Raw genomic sequence first — 15,653 nt, 5'->3', positions numbered from 1 at the left:
AATGAGAAAGAAGTTCATATTTATGACATTAACATTTGTCACATAACTCCTAGGCTTTGACACTAGGTTAGACTCCTACACATGTGATGATCTTCTCAATACCCTTGTGAGATGGACATTACTCTCCTCACGTTTGCACTTGAAGATTAGAGATGTGAAGTGACTTGTCAAGTTCCCACAGCTCGGATGTAGTAGACCTGAAATGTAAATCCAGGTCGGTCTGACTCCAAAGACCACATTTGTTGCTGTCTATCCTGTGATGGTACTCAGCCCTGTTAGTGAAAGGCAAGTTCCCGGCAAAATGCTCTGGACAAATTGAAAATGGACAAAGAGTGTCCTAAACCTAATGTGTGAATGCTAAGGTAACTGGATGGCCTGACCACAGTGAAAACATTTTTTCTCTGTCATCATCTTGCCTGGCTCTGCCCTTCCAAGGCTGTCTTAGCCTGGAAGACCATCCTGGCTTCTTGCTTGCTGGTTGCTTTTGTAAGAAGTGTGGAAGCGAGTCTTCTGTACTGTTGCATTTCTGCTGGTCTTCCCCTGATTCATCCTCTCATTCCCATCCCTCTCTCTTGTCTGGACAGACTACTAATCTGTTCAGAGGAAGAGGTTTTAGTTCAAAGCCACAGGCCAGTCCAGGCTGTGACCTGGTCTGATCCAGTGGAAGCAAGATTGCATAGCTGGAAGAGTTTTGGCTCTAGGAATCCAAAAAGCTGAACCCTTACTTTAAGTCAAATGGCCACTGCACATAGCCAGTGCTCAGTTACTGAATGAGTGAGTATGACTTTGCTCAAGCCATTTAACACTGAGCCTATCCTCCTCACTTGTAAAAATGTGAATATTATTCTCAGTAAGAATCCAGATACCTGCACGCTGTCTGTGAGACAGGCTGGTGGTGATGACCTTGAGAAGTTGCTTGAAGACACGCCTGCACTGACACCCAGGAAGCTGATGCCAGCCTGGACTTGTTCTAAGTCCCCTTGTCTCCAGCAGGAAGAGATGTGTATCTAAACCCCCATGTCTCTTCCTGCTGGAGACATGGGGGCTTAGAACCAGCCAAAGCTGGCATTAACTCCCAACTTTCTCTCTTTTCAGGGGTTGACTGGAAAATGACTGATGTGCAGATTGCTACCAAACTTCGAGGGTGAGTGTTTCCTGGGGACAGATTGCTCTCTGGGGGTCTTCTCTGGGTGTAAAATGTCCTAAGCCCTTCTGGTTCTCCATTCTTAAGGTGCTGGGCCTGGGACCAAGTGGTCCCAGTCACACCCATGGCCATGTGGTAACATCCTAGGGTCTGGTGTGGCAGCTATTACTGATGCCACACATGGGGTCCCCTGCAATCCGGGGCTCTCACATACTCCTCCCCTCTCGCTTGAGGATGGTTGCCAAGGTGCCGACGAGCAAGGACCCTGTGATTAGAGTGTGGACCTCAAGTCTGCTTCAGTCTATGTTAAGAAGCTAAGCCATTCTTACACCAGTTAAAGTCCTACATGATGGATTCCATGTGTCATGGTGTAATGCGACCACAGTTATAAAACTGAGGCTTTGGGCCAGGAATGGTGGCTCATGCCTATAATCCTAGCACTTTGGGAGGCTGAGGAGGGAGGATTTCTTGAGCCTGGGACTTTGAGGTTTGAGACCAGCTTGGGCCATGTAGAGTCTCTACTAAAAAAAAAAAAAAAAAAAAGGAAAAATTGAGGTTTTAGCTGCTGCCATGTAAGGTAGCACCCAAGGGAGACTCCCCATCACCCTCAGGGTAGGATGTACTTTGGGCACGGCATCCTAATGATGGCAGCCCAAGAGTCAGCCCCCCAAGGAGCTGTGTCTCTGGGTGGGACCCCCACTCAGCTCTTCCTCTCTGGCTGCAGATACCAGGGCCTCAAAGAAAGCTGCTTCCCTGACCTGCTGAACCGGTTCGCCTCCTCCCACCAGTGCAATGCCTACTGTGAGCTGCTGGGGCTAACACCCCTCAAGGGCCTTGAGGCAGCCCACCCCCAAGCCAAAGCCAAAGGCTCTAAGAGTCCGTCTGCTGGCAGGAAAGGCTCCCAGCTGAGTCCTCAGCCCCAGAAGAAAGGCCTCCCTAGTCCTCAGGGCACCCGGAAGAGTACTCCAAGTGCCAAGGCTGCCCCTCAAGCCTCAGAGGCAGTCACCGTTCAGTTGTTGGGACAGCCTCCCATTCAAGAGGAGGGTTCCAAGGCCCAGGGCATGCGGTAGCCTCAACGGGAGGCTGGGGGCCTCCACCCAGCAGCAGACCAACCAGGAAGCAGCTTGAACCGGATGGAGACTTTCCAAATACGGAACTAACTGGAGAAGGTGCCTGGAGGAGGCACCACTTGGGGACCTCTCTGAGCAGCCTCTCATGGATCAGCTCCTCATCAGATGGCTTTGGTGCATGGCACATAGCCCACTGGCCTCTTCTGGTTCCACTGCCACCCAGGGTTCCCAGGCCTCAAGCAGGCCCCACCTCCAAGTGCCTGGTGGCCTAGGCCCTCCTTGAAGTTTACACTTTGCCCCTGCTGGAGGCTCCCCTGAGTCCTCTGCATGAGTTCTGTACCCCAAGCCCTTGCCCCAGCCCAATCCGGCAGCAGATGTTATTATCCAAGTGAGGACATGAAGGCCAGCATTTACCCCGCTGCCTTTGCCTGGCCCTGATCTCGCCCCATTCTCAGGGCTCCAGACTTCCTCTGCTGGTCTGGCTTGGTGACTCTCAGGGTATCTTCTCCTTCCAGCTACTTTGGCTTATGGATCTCAGCTTATCCTGCAACTAACATGTCCTTGAGCCCAGATGGGGCTCAGGGCCCTTCCACAGCCTGTCATGTCCTTGTGCAGTGGCCTTTGATGATGTGTGTTCATGCTTTTCCAGCTCCTTCACTCACCTGCTTTCCATGCTCCTTTGCACCCCCAGTCACATCCCTGGCTTGGGGCCCAGCTGCAACCTGCTGCCTGCCCTTCACAACTCTGCACGTGGCCCTTTGCTTGAGAGCTCCCCACCCCCTGCCCACCAATACCCAGGTGAGGAACAGACCCTCTGGCCTCTCACTCCACTTCAGTACTCTCTTCCCCAACTTCCCCCCGGGCTCTTTGCTCATGAGGTGAGAGCTGGTGTAAGGGCTGTGTCAGCAGCTGTAGCCAGAGACAGGTGTTGACTCTGAGAGACCTTGACCTCCATACTGAAAGCAGGTGGAGTCACAGTTAATTTCACATCCCCTCTCATCCAGGAATGGAGGGCTAGGTCTCTTCCCCATGGGACTTCCCCTGGGTGTTCTAGGAGGGATGCAATCTGTCCGTGCACTTGGATGGAGGGCTGTCTCTGTGCCTGGGAATTAGGGCCCCTGCCCCAACCATAGTTCTTGATCCTGGACCCCAGCTCTGGGCCCTCATGTATGGGCTTCCAAGGACCCAGTGGCCTGGGTCCTTCCAGAACATCCCTCCTGGAGGCCTGGGGGTGGTGGGTCTGCAGCTAGCCCGCTCCCCTTCGAATGCAATAAAGGCAGCATTGTGTGTCCTGCTTGCCCTCAACTGGTGTTGTTGGAGGTCTGAGGAGTCAGGGTCCCCCTCTCCCAGGCAGGCTCTCTGAGGGTATCCTGTAGTCCCGGGCCCACTAGAAAAATGCATCTGTATTTTGGTTCCTGGACCGAAGTTCAGTTGTAGCTTTCTGTGGCCACAGAAAGACATTCTGTGCTTGCACAACTGGGCTGCTGGCTTGTGCCCCTTAGCAGGGTGTCTGGGCACTTACACCTTTGGAATTGCTCTTCATTCAGAAGAGGAACACAAAGAAAGCCACCCAGGAAGGAAGCGCAGAGCTGGGGGCTCTGGAAACTCCCTGTTGTCTCTGGCCGCAGCAAGACCAGCTGAGGAGCCCACCAGTACCTGCCTCTCAGCTGCTTGCTGACCATTTTCTACTTCTCAAGCTGCAGAGAAGTTCTTCATTCCCACTCCCACCCAGAACCTCCCCTTGCCTGACATTTCCCCTCCATGGTGACATCTCTGATTTCTCTACCTCTGTGCTCAGGTGACTCCACATCTTCCTTCTGCCCCAGTGTGTTCCCTCTTCTCCCAGCCTGCATATTCAGATTACTTTGGTGAACTGAGAGCTGGAGTACTGCCCATCCATTTATTCATTCACCCACTCATTCAGCAGACATATACTCAGCACTGCTTTATGCCAGACCCTGGTTGGCAGCTGCTGGGAGGCAACGATGTATGAGGCCATCTCAGGAGAGACTACCTGTTAGGATTCTTGAGTTTTGACCAACTGAAATGAACTTGGACCAACTTAAGCAAGGAGAAAGAGTTCATGGGAAGGATCTGGTATAGCTCACAGAATCGAAAGAGTAGCTGAACAGTTGGCCTTGGGAAGAGTGGGAGCCAGGGCAGCCCCAAGGTTTGCCTCCCAGGGTTGGCAGATCAACACCAACTTGCCATCCGACCTCGTGGGTCTCCTTCCACTCAAGATTCAAATTCCAGGTGAGATAATCTGGCCTGGAGCTCAGGGCTTCATAGAGTAGGAGGGAGGCAGTTTTCCAAAGGTCTACTGACTCTTGCTGGAAGCATGGTGGAGTCGGAAGGGTGGACATGGTGGAAATGGTGGGTGCAGAAGGGTTGGCAGACCCTAAAGATGCTGCTAACACAAGTGCCATCCTTCCCATCTCATGTGTTACAACTAGACCACATAAAACCACAATCGCATTTCTCTCTGCTTAGGGAATTCAGGATCATAGCTAACTTTTAATTCCAGGGGTAAGACAGGGCTACTATTCTCCAAAGTCCAGTGTCACTAGGGATAATCTCCCTCTTTCAGTTTTATCACAATTCCATTTTGAAATTCTACAACCTGTAGATTAACTGGTAAAGTTAACTATATCCAACCAAATCATATAACTCAGCAAGAAAGTAAGAATGGGCAAAGTCTCTGGTCCATTTCTAGAACTGGGCATGGGAGCTCATGTTTGTTTATGATTATGCACTTTTGGCTTGATGGAGTGACTCAAACCTTCAGTTCTGAAGCTCCTTCATGGCCCTACTTGTGGGACAGGCATTTACTATTGGACATGGCAGTCCCAGGACAAACTCCAGGAATCTCCTCCATGTCCGTCTCTACTGCCCCCTTTTACGTAGCAGCAATCATATTTTCCCTTGATAAGGTTCAGCATTCTAGATACTCCCATGACCTCTTTATAATGAGCCTGAAATGGCCCGGTGGCTGCCTCAGCTTCCAATTCAGTTGAATTGTTACTATGTCTTTGAGGATGTGTTTCTGGACTGGGGACTCAACTCTCCACACCAGCCTGGTCCCACATCTCAGGTATGAGAAAGGCATTGAGATCTAGCAGTAGCAAGGCCATCTCCACACTGTGTCCTATCCTTGAAGGAGAAACCGCCAGGTATGGTTTCTGGCTCCAAGCGCGTGCTGCCTCCTGTGGGCCTGACCCAGCCTCTCGAGGTGTTGTTTCTGGTTCCATAGCTGAGTTTTCAGTAAGCCATTTCACCACACTCTCAAGCCAGCTGCTGCTGGTCTGGGTTCCTGAGAGGATGAGTGAATGCCTACACATCAACCCATAACGCTTCTTTTTGTTGGAAAGTGAATTCTCTGGTCGGGTGCAGTGTGTGAGAAGGCCACATGATGTTTATGACATTTGATAATTCCATGGATATTGATGGTGGGAGAGGCGTGATGGGTAAGAAAAGCAAATCCAGATCCAGAACAAGGACCCAAAGGGGCCAAGACAAATTGCTGCCCCTCTCAGAGCTGCGGGTGTAGACGGGGAAGCACTGTGGAGAGCAAGTGAGCAACCCACATGTGACCCACTGGTGCCTTCACAGCCCTAGCCTGGAGCAACAGAGTCCACCTGATAACGGAGTGCACTGGCCCTGCCAGACTTTATGGCCAGGTGGGTCAGATAACACCACGAGGGGCAGCATGGCCACCAAGTGTGCCAGGGCCGAGCGTTTAGGCTCCCCCAGAGCCCAGCGGTGAGCCAGAGGGGACTTTTGCTCAAGGATATTGGTTACTTGTCAGCAAGAGCATCACTTGGCTCCAAATCCTGGGGTTCCCTATCGTATTTTCTTGTCAGGACTTATTCCAGGCTACATATGGCTCCCCAGTATGCCACCGACGGACGGATACCTCATGCACCATTGACCAGGTCATGTGGCCTGATGGCAGAGCCGGCTGCACAAAAGACTCCCAGCTGGGATGCCTTTGTCTGCTTTAAGCCCACCCCAAAGCTGGCAGCCTTCTAGGTGGGTCGGTAAATGGGTTGGAACAAGATGCCTCAAGTGGCATATATTGCCTGGAATTAGGTCTTCGTGGTGAGGGATTCAACATACAGTCATTTGTCCTACATTATGAAGGAAATATTCTGACCTCAAACAGATCCCTCAACCCCTAGAACTTTGTAGAAGGGGTAGGCCAGGCATGGTGGCTCACACCTGTAATCCCAGCACTTTGAGAGGCTGAAGCGGGTGGATGACAAGGTCAGGGGTTTGAGACCAGCCTGGCCAACATAGTGAAACCCCATCTGTACTAAAAATACAAAAATTAGCCGGGTGTGGTGGCACACGCCTGTAGTCATAGCTACTTGGGAGGCTGAGGCAGGAGAATCACAGGAACTTGGGAGGTGGAGGTTATGGTGAACCAAGATTGCACTACTGCACTCCAGCCTGGGCAACAGAGCAAGACTCTGTCTCAAGAAATACTAAAATAAATAATAATAATAGAAGGGGCAGATTTTCACATGATTTATCTCCCACTCTGATTCACATGTTTGATCAGGGCACCATGCAACTACCGATTTGCTGTGCCTTCTGTAGTCCCAGATGAATGGCTACAGATCCCTTTGGGGAAGGCTGCAAGGAAGCTTCACAACATGCATTAAGTGTTAAAATAGGCTTTTCTTTCAAAAACACATTTGACTTCCTCTCCATTTAAGGTCTGGAAATCAAGTGGGAGATCTTGACTTGACTTTGGCAGCAGAAGACAGGCCTGTTGGCCCAGAAGTCTTTAGTTAAGGTCATTACTAGGCCATATCCTAGGAGCATCTGGCCTTTTTCATCCTGGGACCCAAGCTCCAGGTCTGGTTTCTGTGCTCTGTCCGTTACGATGAGCACTCTACTTTGTTCCTTCTGTCTATCTCTGCTGCTGAGATCAGGGAGCCCATGTTCACAGCAGCTCTTCCAACCAGCCTCCCAGGCCTAGAGAGGAAAATCAGCAGAGCCTTGTGAATGTATTTCTCATGGCAAGAAGGGAGCCCATCTTCTGGGTCCCACCAGAGGGCAGTTGGGGGGGGGGTCGATGGGCTGGGTGCATGCCAGGGACCCAATCAAGCATTTTATCTAATGAAATCTTTGAATTCCTGCCTTTCTTGGATGTTTGGTCTTTTGATGTAATTTAGCATGGGCCAACATTTGGTCCAGATTTGTATTATTCAAGCCCCCCACCCCCAAAATAGTAAGAACTGTATCTGGTGATTTGAGCTTTTACATAGAATGTGGAATCTCTGCTGAGTGAACGTATCAATAAAGACAACCTGAACCACAATTATATCTTGGTCACACAGCCTTTAAAAGGTCCCCCACAGCCTGGGCAACATAGGGAGACTCCGTCTCTACAAAATAAAAGAAAAATTAACCAGGCATGAGGGTTCATGGCTGTAGTCTCAGCTTTTTATGGAGCTGAGGTGGGAGGATTGTTTCTGCCCGTGAGATTGAGGCTGCAGTAAGCTGAGATCATGCCACTGCACTCCAGCCTGGGTGACAGAGGGATACCATTTTTTGTCTCAAAAAAACAACAAAAAAAAAGGTCCACTAATGTACCATGTATTTTTTGACAATGTATTTGCCAGTTCATGCAGTTTCTTCAGAATTTCACTCGCCTCTTTCCTGATCTGATTTAGCTTCTCATCCCCTGGCTTATGCTGTGTGGATTCTGGTTACTGGCATAACGTGTGGTGTGGGGCAGGAGGGAAACTTTGCTTTCTTCTGCAAGAGAGAGGAACGCCTTTCCCGGCAGTGGAGTTCAGAAGGAAATATTTCTGGAGGGTTATCCTTTTTATGTCCTTTGAATACTCCCAGATATCATTAATCCAGCTGACAGGATGCCACCTTGTTCTGAAACGGAATGAGGTTATGAATTCAATTGGTGAATCTAGCACTTTTGCAGAATCAGACTCTGGGTTTGTTTTTAAACAAGCTCAGTGGCTTCAAACCATAAGGGAATTTCTACCCAGTAATAGAAAGATAGGAGTTTCATTCCATGCCTTGAGGTGGGAGGATTTTAATGATCATCCTCTAACTTTTGTTTTTCTGGTTTTTGGTTTTTTGTTTTTGTTTTTTTTGAGATGGGGTCTTGCTCTGTCGCCAGGGTGGAGTGCAGTGGCACAATCTCAGCTCACTGCAACCTCTGCCTCCTGGGTTCAAATGATTCCCCTGCCTCAGCCTCCTGAGTAGCTGGGACTACAGGTGTGTACCACCACACCCAGCTTTTTTTTTTTTTTTGTATTTTAGTAGAGACGGGGTTTCACCATGTTGGCCAGGATGGTCTTGATCTCCGATCTCGTAATCCACCCACCTCAGCCTCCCAAAGTGCTGGGATTCCAGGCGTGAGCTATCATTCCTGGCCCCTCTAGCTTTTTTTTGGTGTGTGTGCATGTATGACAGGGTGTTGCCCAGGCTGGAGTGCAGTGGCACACTTGGCTCACTGGAACCTCTGCCTACAGGTTTAAGAGATTCTCATGCCTCAGCCTCTGAGTACCTGGGACTACAGGCATGCACCACCATGCTCTGCTAAATGTTTTTGTATTTTTTGTGGAGACAGGGCTTCACCATGTTGGCCAGGCTGGTCTCAAACTCCTGGCCTCAAGTGATCCGCCTGCCTCAGCCTCCCAAGGTCCTGGGATTGCGGTTGTGAGCCACCGCACCAGACCCATCCTCTAGCTTTAAAAACTATCCAGTGATGTAGAAAGGCTGCTACCTTCCCATCCCTGAATAGAAACAGGAGTTTCAATGCTCTTCACTCTATCTTACCTCCATAACCAATTCCAAAACCCCTCTTATTTTCTGGGAAAAAGAGAGAGTCCATGTCCTTTACCATCTTCCCTATGAATGTCACCCTCGGTTACAATTCTCTGACTGCCAGCAATAAACTGGCTCTGACTTAAGTAAGAACAAAAGGATGCCAGGGTAACCCACTGGTCTGGAAGAAGAATTGAATGACAAGCTTAGGGGACAATGGTAACCAGGGCAGCTCTGAGGACTTTGGCCTGAGGAACTTGCTGACCATCACCCTAAGTGCGCCCTTCTCATGACTCAAACCCAGCTGCCTTTTGTTACTCTGTGCCTCCACTCAAGAAAGGCAGTCTGATTGGCCTGGCTTGAGTCACATGTATCCTTGAGGCCTGGGACAGCAGGAGTACTGTGAGAAAGTGGCGATTTCTGCCCATCCCAACCCCACCAAAAAAAAAAAAACCCAAACACCAAAAAACTGGAGATGGGTGGTAATGTTACTGGAAGGATTGTCAGTACAGAATACAAAGTAAGAGAGTTCTAGTCATTCTGATCGCAGAGAGCAGCCACTGGAAATGTGAAAGATGGCTCTCAGCACAACGGTTAGTGCCAGGGAGAGGCCTTCAGGCCGGGGTGCAAGAGGCCTTGATCAGTGGCACTAAATTGGTAAACTTATCCCAGGGCAGGGTCTGGGTTTCAGTTTTGTAAATTGATGCTTCCCATACCCCTGAGCTGATCACTCAGGGAAGCTATCTCATTCTGGTTAAATTTACAGTAAAATGGAACTCACACATGAAAAACTCACCTTGCTAATTTTCAATGAGAGGGTCGCTTGAGCCCAGGAGTGAGACCCTGTCTCTATTTAAAAAATTAAATTTGGCCAGGCATGGTGGCTCATGCCTGTAATCTCAGCACTTTGGGAGGCTGAGGCAAGAGAATCACTTGAACTCAGGAGGCAGAGGTTATAATGAACCAAGATTGTGTCATTGCACTCTAGCCTGGGTGACAGAGTGAGACTCTGTCTCAAGAAAAAAAAAAATTTTTAATTAATTTTTTTTTTTCAATGAGGAATTTGATTACCCAGTAGCCTGAATGCTGTGTTTACCTGATAGTCATTTCTCCTCTTCTTCTGAAGGGAATTGTTCAAGAAAATCCAAATTCTCAGATTTGGTGAGCTTAGGACAACTCAGACAAGCCTTGGTTCAAATCCTGCTTTGCTGGCTGTGTGAAATTGAGCTTGTTGCTTAACCTCTCTGAACCTCCTTTTTTTTTTTTTTACAATCCTTTTTTAAAAATATTTATAGACTGCCTATTATTGTATATGCTGTGTTCATAAGAGTGAACAAAACAGACATAGATTCCTCCCTTATGGAGCTCACAGTCTAGTGGGGGAAACGAACATTAAGAAATACACCAAAAATGTGTACATGTGTCATTAATGGCAAATACGTAAGTATGAAGGGCTGTGAAACAGAAGAATAGGAGAAAATACCGGCCATGGGTGGGACCTAATTTAGATGGGCTTAGGAGCCTCTGTGAGGCTTGACAGGTTTTTTTATTTTGAGATGGAGTTTCACTCTTGTTGCCCAGGCTAGAGTGCAGTGGTGCGATCTCTGCTCACCACAACCTCTGCCTCCCGGATTCAAGTGATACTCCTACCTCAGCCTCTCAAGTAGCTGGGATTACAGGCATGTAACACCACGCCCAGATAATTTTTGTATTTTTAGTAGAGACAGGGTTTCACCATGTTGGCCAGGCTGGTCTTGAACTCCTGACCTCAAGTGATCCACCTACCTTGGCCTCCCAAAGTGCTGGGATTACAGGCGTGAGCCACTGCACCCGGCCTTGACATTTGATCTGAGATGGAGAGGATGTGGTGAGAGGAAGTGGAAGGAGAAAAGCATACCAGGCGGAGGAAATGACTGGTGCAAGAGCTCCCGGCCCGGTTGCGAGAGACACGGAATGGAAGCTCATACCTGGGGAATAAGACCTATCACAAGACGAGGCTCAGAGGTAGGGCCAAGTCATGGAAGGATATTTGTAAAAATCCTAAGAGCAATGTGTATAAGCCAGGATCAGCTAAAACTGGAAATCACAGAGCCCTGAATGACAGTGATCTTAAATAAGACGAAGTTATTTCTTCCTCAGGATGAAATCTGTAGGCATCCCAACACTTTGGGAGCTGAGGCAGGTGGATCACCTGAGGACAGGAGTTTGAGACCAGCCTGGGCAACATGGCGGAACCCCGTCTCTACAAAAAATACAAAAATTAGCCCAGGCTGGAGTGCAGTGGGACTCCACAGGGGATCCCTACCTGATCTACCTAGGGCTGGCATGGCAGCTCCAGGATGTCATTGAAACTGAGGCTCCTCCAGCTCTCTGCTCTGTCCAGGAGTAATAATTGATCCCAATAGCAGCATTGTGAGGAGAACTGAGAATAGTACTATAACCGTCAACATCAGAGAGCTAAAGCTTTGTTAGATAGAGTCAATAGGTAATGTCTAAAGTTGAAAATAAAGGCTGGGCACAATGGCCCATGCCTGTAATCCCAGCACCTCGGGAGGTTGAGGCGGGAGGATCACTTGAGCCCAGGAGTTTGAGGCTCCTTCTGGACAACATAGTGAAACACCGTCTTTACAAAAAATAAATTAGCCAGGTGTGGTGGCGTGTGACTGTAGTCCCAGCTACTTGGGAGGCTGAGGCAGGAGGATCGCTTGAGCCCAGGAGATTGAGGCTGCAATGAGCCATAGTCACGCTACTACACTCCAGCCTGGGCAACAGTAAGTGAAGAGATAGCTAAATAGGCAGATAGATAGATAGATAGATAGATAGATAGTACCTATATTGATATTTTATAGTACCTATATTGATATTTTAAAATCTATCTGTCATCTATGTATCTATTATCTATTTTATTTATAGAGGTTGGTACCAGAAGTGAAAAATGACTTGTTTGTAATTGGGTGGGATTTGGGGGGCAACGGGGTTGGCCTCTGGCTCCCCAGGCCTGTCTAGTGGTGAACTTCCATTCAACTTCTTTTGCTGGTCCCTTACCTGGACCTTTTTTGAAGTGGGCAGGCCAACAGAACGACTCCAACTTCTGCTTCAGGAGCTGCCTGAGTGGGTTGGGGTCCCACTCAACTGAGGCAAATCCGAACTGCGTTAAGTTTCAGTGGCAGATGCAAGATGCCTGGAATTCAGTGGGATGGCACTGTCTCTTGAGGAGGCTCTTGGTGTTCGGGTTGGAGCCCGAACCTCTGGACAGGAGGCGCCCCCTACTGACACCCGGAGGCTGTGAGCCTCACTTCCCATGAGACACCGTCTATCTCAGAACCGACGGGGTTCAGAGATGGCCCTCCCTATTATTTCCAAAGGGCCTCAAGGACACACCACACACGAGGGTGAAGGACCCTTGCCCTGGAACTCGAGACACATACCTGGATGGTAGAGTTTCAAAAGGACATGACCACGTGGATTTCTGGGCTACCTCGTAGTGCCAGTCAGCCACTGTGGCCATTGGCCTTTTTTGTTTGTTTGTTTGTTTTTTGGGACAGAGTCTCAAAAGCTGCCTTGGTTCCACCAAACCCCGGATAAAGATTCTCATTGGGACAAAGCTGTGGAGAAAGCCAGGGTCCTCCCTGAGACCCACCCCTTCAAGGCAGGCAGAATGCCTGTTGGGGAGAGGCCCTGCCTGGTCATGGGCCGTGCCTGAGACGGTCCACAGGCGCCTGCACCCTGCTTCCAGCCAACAGAAGCAATTGGTTCTTACCTGTAGTGGATGCTGCTGGTGCCCTGCCCAGATGTCCTTTACCTCAGGGAACCCATCCCGCAGGCGCTGTTAGTTGGTTGAAACTCACAGCTCCCTGTTCTCTGCAGCTTGCTGGGGTAGCTCAGAGAATAAGAATCAGCTGCTCCAAGAACACACATTCTGAAGCATTGTCCTGAGCCAAATGGAAGCCACCTTACCCGGGAGGCAATCCCCCCTTCCACTCTGACACCATGCCCCCATCCTTGGCCCACGACTGGCACTGCCTCGAAAGGCTGTCAGCCTCAAAGTGGGACTAACTCCATGGGAGAGTCTGGGCTCTAGAGTGTCCCTGTGGGATCAGATTAAAGCCAGACCACACTGCTGCTGCTTCCCCTGGCTCTATCCTGCCTCCCTTATCTCCTCCCAAGAACACTCCCCCAGTAAATCCCTTGAACAGAATCCTCCTCTGCATAAGGCATCCTGCTGTGTTGGCTCTCACTGACAGAGAAATTTCTTTGGGACTTTTCTTTCTTTCTTTTTTTGGGACAGGATCTTGCTGTATTGCCCAGGCTAGAATACAGTGGTGTTATCATGGCTCACTGCAGCTTTGAAATCCTGAGCTCAAGCAATTCTCCCATCTTTGCCTCCAGAGTCACCAGGACCACAGGTGTGTGCTACTGTGCTGGCGGCTCATCTTTTCTTTCTTTCTTTCTATTTTTTTTTTTGAGACAGAGTCTTGTTCTGTTGCCCAGGCTGCAGTGCAGTGGCGTGATCTCCGTTCACTGTAACCTCTGCCTCCTGGGCTCAAGCAATTCTTGCGCCTCACCCTCCCAAGTAGCTGGGACTATGGGCCCACCATGTGCGGCTTAGTTTTATATTTTTAGTAGAGATAGGGTTTCACCATGTTGACCAGGCTGGTCTCGAACTCCTGACCTCAGGTGATCTGCCCACCTCAGCCTCTCAAAGTGCTGGGATTACAGGTGTAAGCCACTGCGTGGGGGCTCATCTTTTCTATCATGGCCAAATGTACGTCCTTGGAGCAGTTGGATTCTTATTCAGGATATGGGGCCGACTGCCCAGTAAACCAGCCCTTGCAGAACTAACACTAGGTCTTACCCAGCAAGTCATTCAGAGACACGGTATCACTGATGACACAGAGTCTGACCGGAGAACGCAATCCACAGCAGTAGAGTCCAGGTGTGGGTGCAGAATCCATCCTGCCTCCCACACAGCCGGTGAGATGGTCACAGGAGGCAGACACCTCAAGAGTCAGCTCAGATCTTCCAAAATCCAGCTGGCAGTGTGGTGGCCCCGTTTGCCTCAGGCTGGCCAACTTCTCAAAAGTTGCTCCCTTTCTGGTACAGCCTCCCCTGTCACACTCCTCCAGGGAGGACAGGTAGGGGAAATTGTGGTAGGAAATTGAGATAGGGCAGGTAAGGCTCTTATCATAGATCCTGGCATCTGCCAAACTCTTAAGTGTACCTGCTGGAACCATTGTTGTCACCGTCTCCTGGAACTACAGGATCCATCTCAGGGCCCCTCACACACTGCTGTCCCCTCCAACCCTGGAGCGGTGCCTCTCCATTTCCTAAGGGTAGGGTGACTAACAAAGGTCTCTCTGGCCATGCCCCTGAGTACTGCCTTTCCAGCTCTCATCCCTGTGGGGACCCTCACTGCCCTGGGGAAGGAGACTGGTGGGAACCAACAGGAAATACTACAGCTGAGCCTCCCAGCCCATGAGCTGTCCAGTATTGAGCTTCAGTGATGGGTCAGGCCCCACGGCCACAGAACTGAGGGAGCTGGACACAGGCCTTGGAACCAGGAAACTTGCTTCTACAGGTGTAGTGAAATGGAAAGGAGTGTTTCCAAGTGAGTCACGGTATCTGATTGGCAGGCCCATCCAGGAAGAACAGAGGGAACCAGTGAGAGTAGAGTGAGAGACGCAGCCACGCCTTAGACTCCGTGGCCGGACACTATCAGTGCAATTCCACCTGGGGGGTGGGGGCGAGATATGCTTGAAAAGTTTCAATGTCCGAACTCAAGATGTGACATTCACAGGTGTCCGTCTTTGTTTACCTAACAATTGTGTTTAGTTTGTGGCATCCTACCTGTCGGCACCTTCCATGGGTACACTGCTGGTCTTCGGTAGATTCATTTTCCTGGCTCCTCCCAGGAGGCCTTAAGTCCTCTTAATGACTACTTCTGTAAAAATACCTGGCTTCGCCCGAAGGCTCAGTGAGGGCCACATCAGACCGTTTCTCTGACAGGGGGAGAAGGTGGAACAATCAAGGAATCATTGTTGCCTGTGTAGTGAACCAGCTTATCCACTGTAACCTGACCAATAAGGCGATGGAGACCCAAATTCATAGTCCCCACAGCCCCTGCCAATGGCTGGAGGAAAACAGTGTACTTTAGAAGATGGTTGGGTGCAGTGGTTCACGCCTGTGATCCCAGCACTTTGGGAGGCCGATGGGTTAATCACGAGATCAGGAGTTCGAGACCAGCCTGACCAACATGGTGAAACCCCATCTCTACTAAAAATACAAAAATTAGCCAGATGTGGTGGCATGCACCTATAGTCCCAGCTACTCAGGAGGCTGAGGCAGAGAATCTTGAACCCAGGAGGTAGAGGTTACAGTGAGCCGAGGTCACGTCACTGCACTGCAGCCTGGGCGATGGAGCAAGGTTTCGTGTCAAAAAAAAAAAAAAGAAGATATAGCCTTTAGTATAAAACTATAGTAGACGAGGACATCATCTCTGAACCCAACAGCATAACGTGAATTAAGACCTCCCTTGGTTTGCAGAACATCTTGATCTGGGTCAAAATGAAAAGGAACTATCTCAATCTCTCACTATATGAAAAGCTGATGTGAGGCTGGGCATAGTGGCTTACGCCTGTAAT

The 15,653-nt window shown here is 49.7% G+C and overlaps 1 protein-coding gene across 4 annotated transcripts in view; it reads left to right on the top strand.

Moving 5' to 3' along the window:
- ALPK3 (alpha kinase 3) overlaps window positions 1-3,519 on the top strand; it is a 57,140-nt gene extending 53,621 nt beyond the window's left edge. For all 4 annotated transcript variants that reach the window (XM_003733144.6, XM_035303909.3, XM_035303908.3 and 1 more), the window contains 2 exons: window positions 1,096-1,144; window positions 1,869-3,519. In XM_003733144.6, coding sequence (XP_003733192.4) covers window positions 1,096-1,144; window positions 1,869-2,214 — 395 coding nt within the window. In that variant the 3' untranslated portion in view covers window positions 2,215-3,519. The remainder of the gene's footprint in view (window positions 1-1,095; window positions 1,145-1,868) is intronic.
- The last annotated feature ends 12,134 nt before the right edge of the window (window positions 3,520-15,653 follow it).

Source organism: Callithrix jacchus, chromosome 6 (assembly GCF_049354715.1).
Source record: "Callithrix jacchus isolate 240 chromosome 6, calJac240_pri, whole genome shotgun sequence".
NCBI classification, from domain to species: domain Eukaryota; kingdom Metazoa; phylum Chordata; class Mammalia; order Primates; family Cebidae; genus Callithrix; species Callithrix jacchus.
Note: the sequence above shows the minus strand (reverse complement) of the source record. Positions and strands in the feature narration are given on the sequence as shown.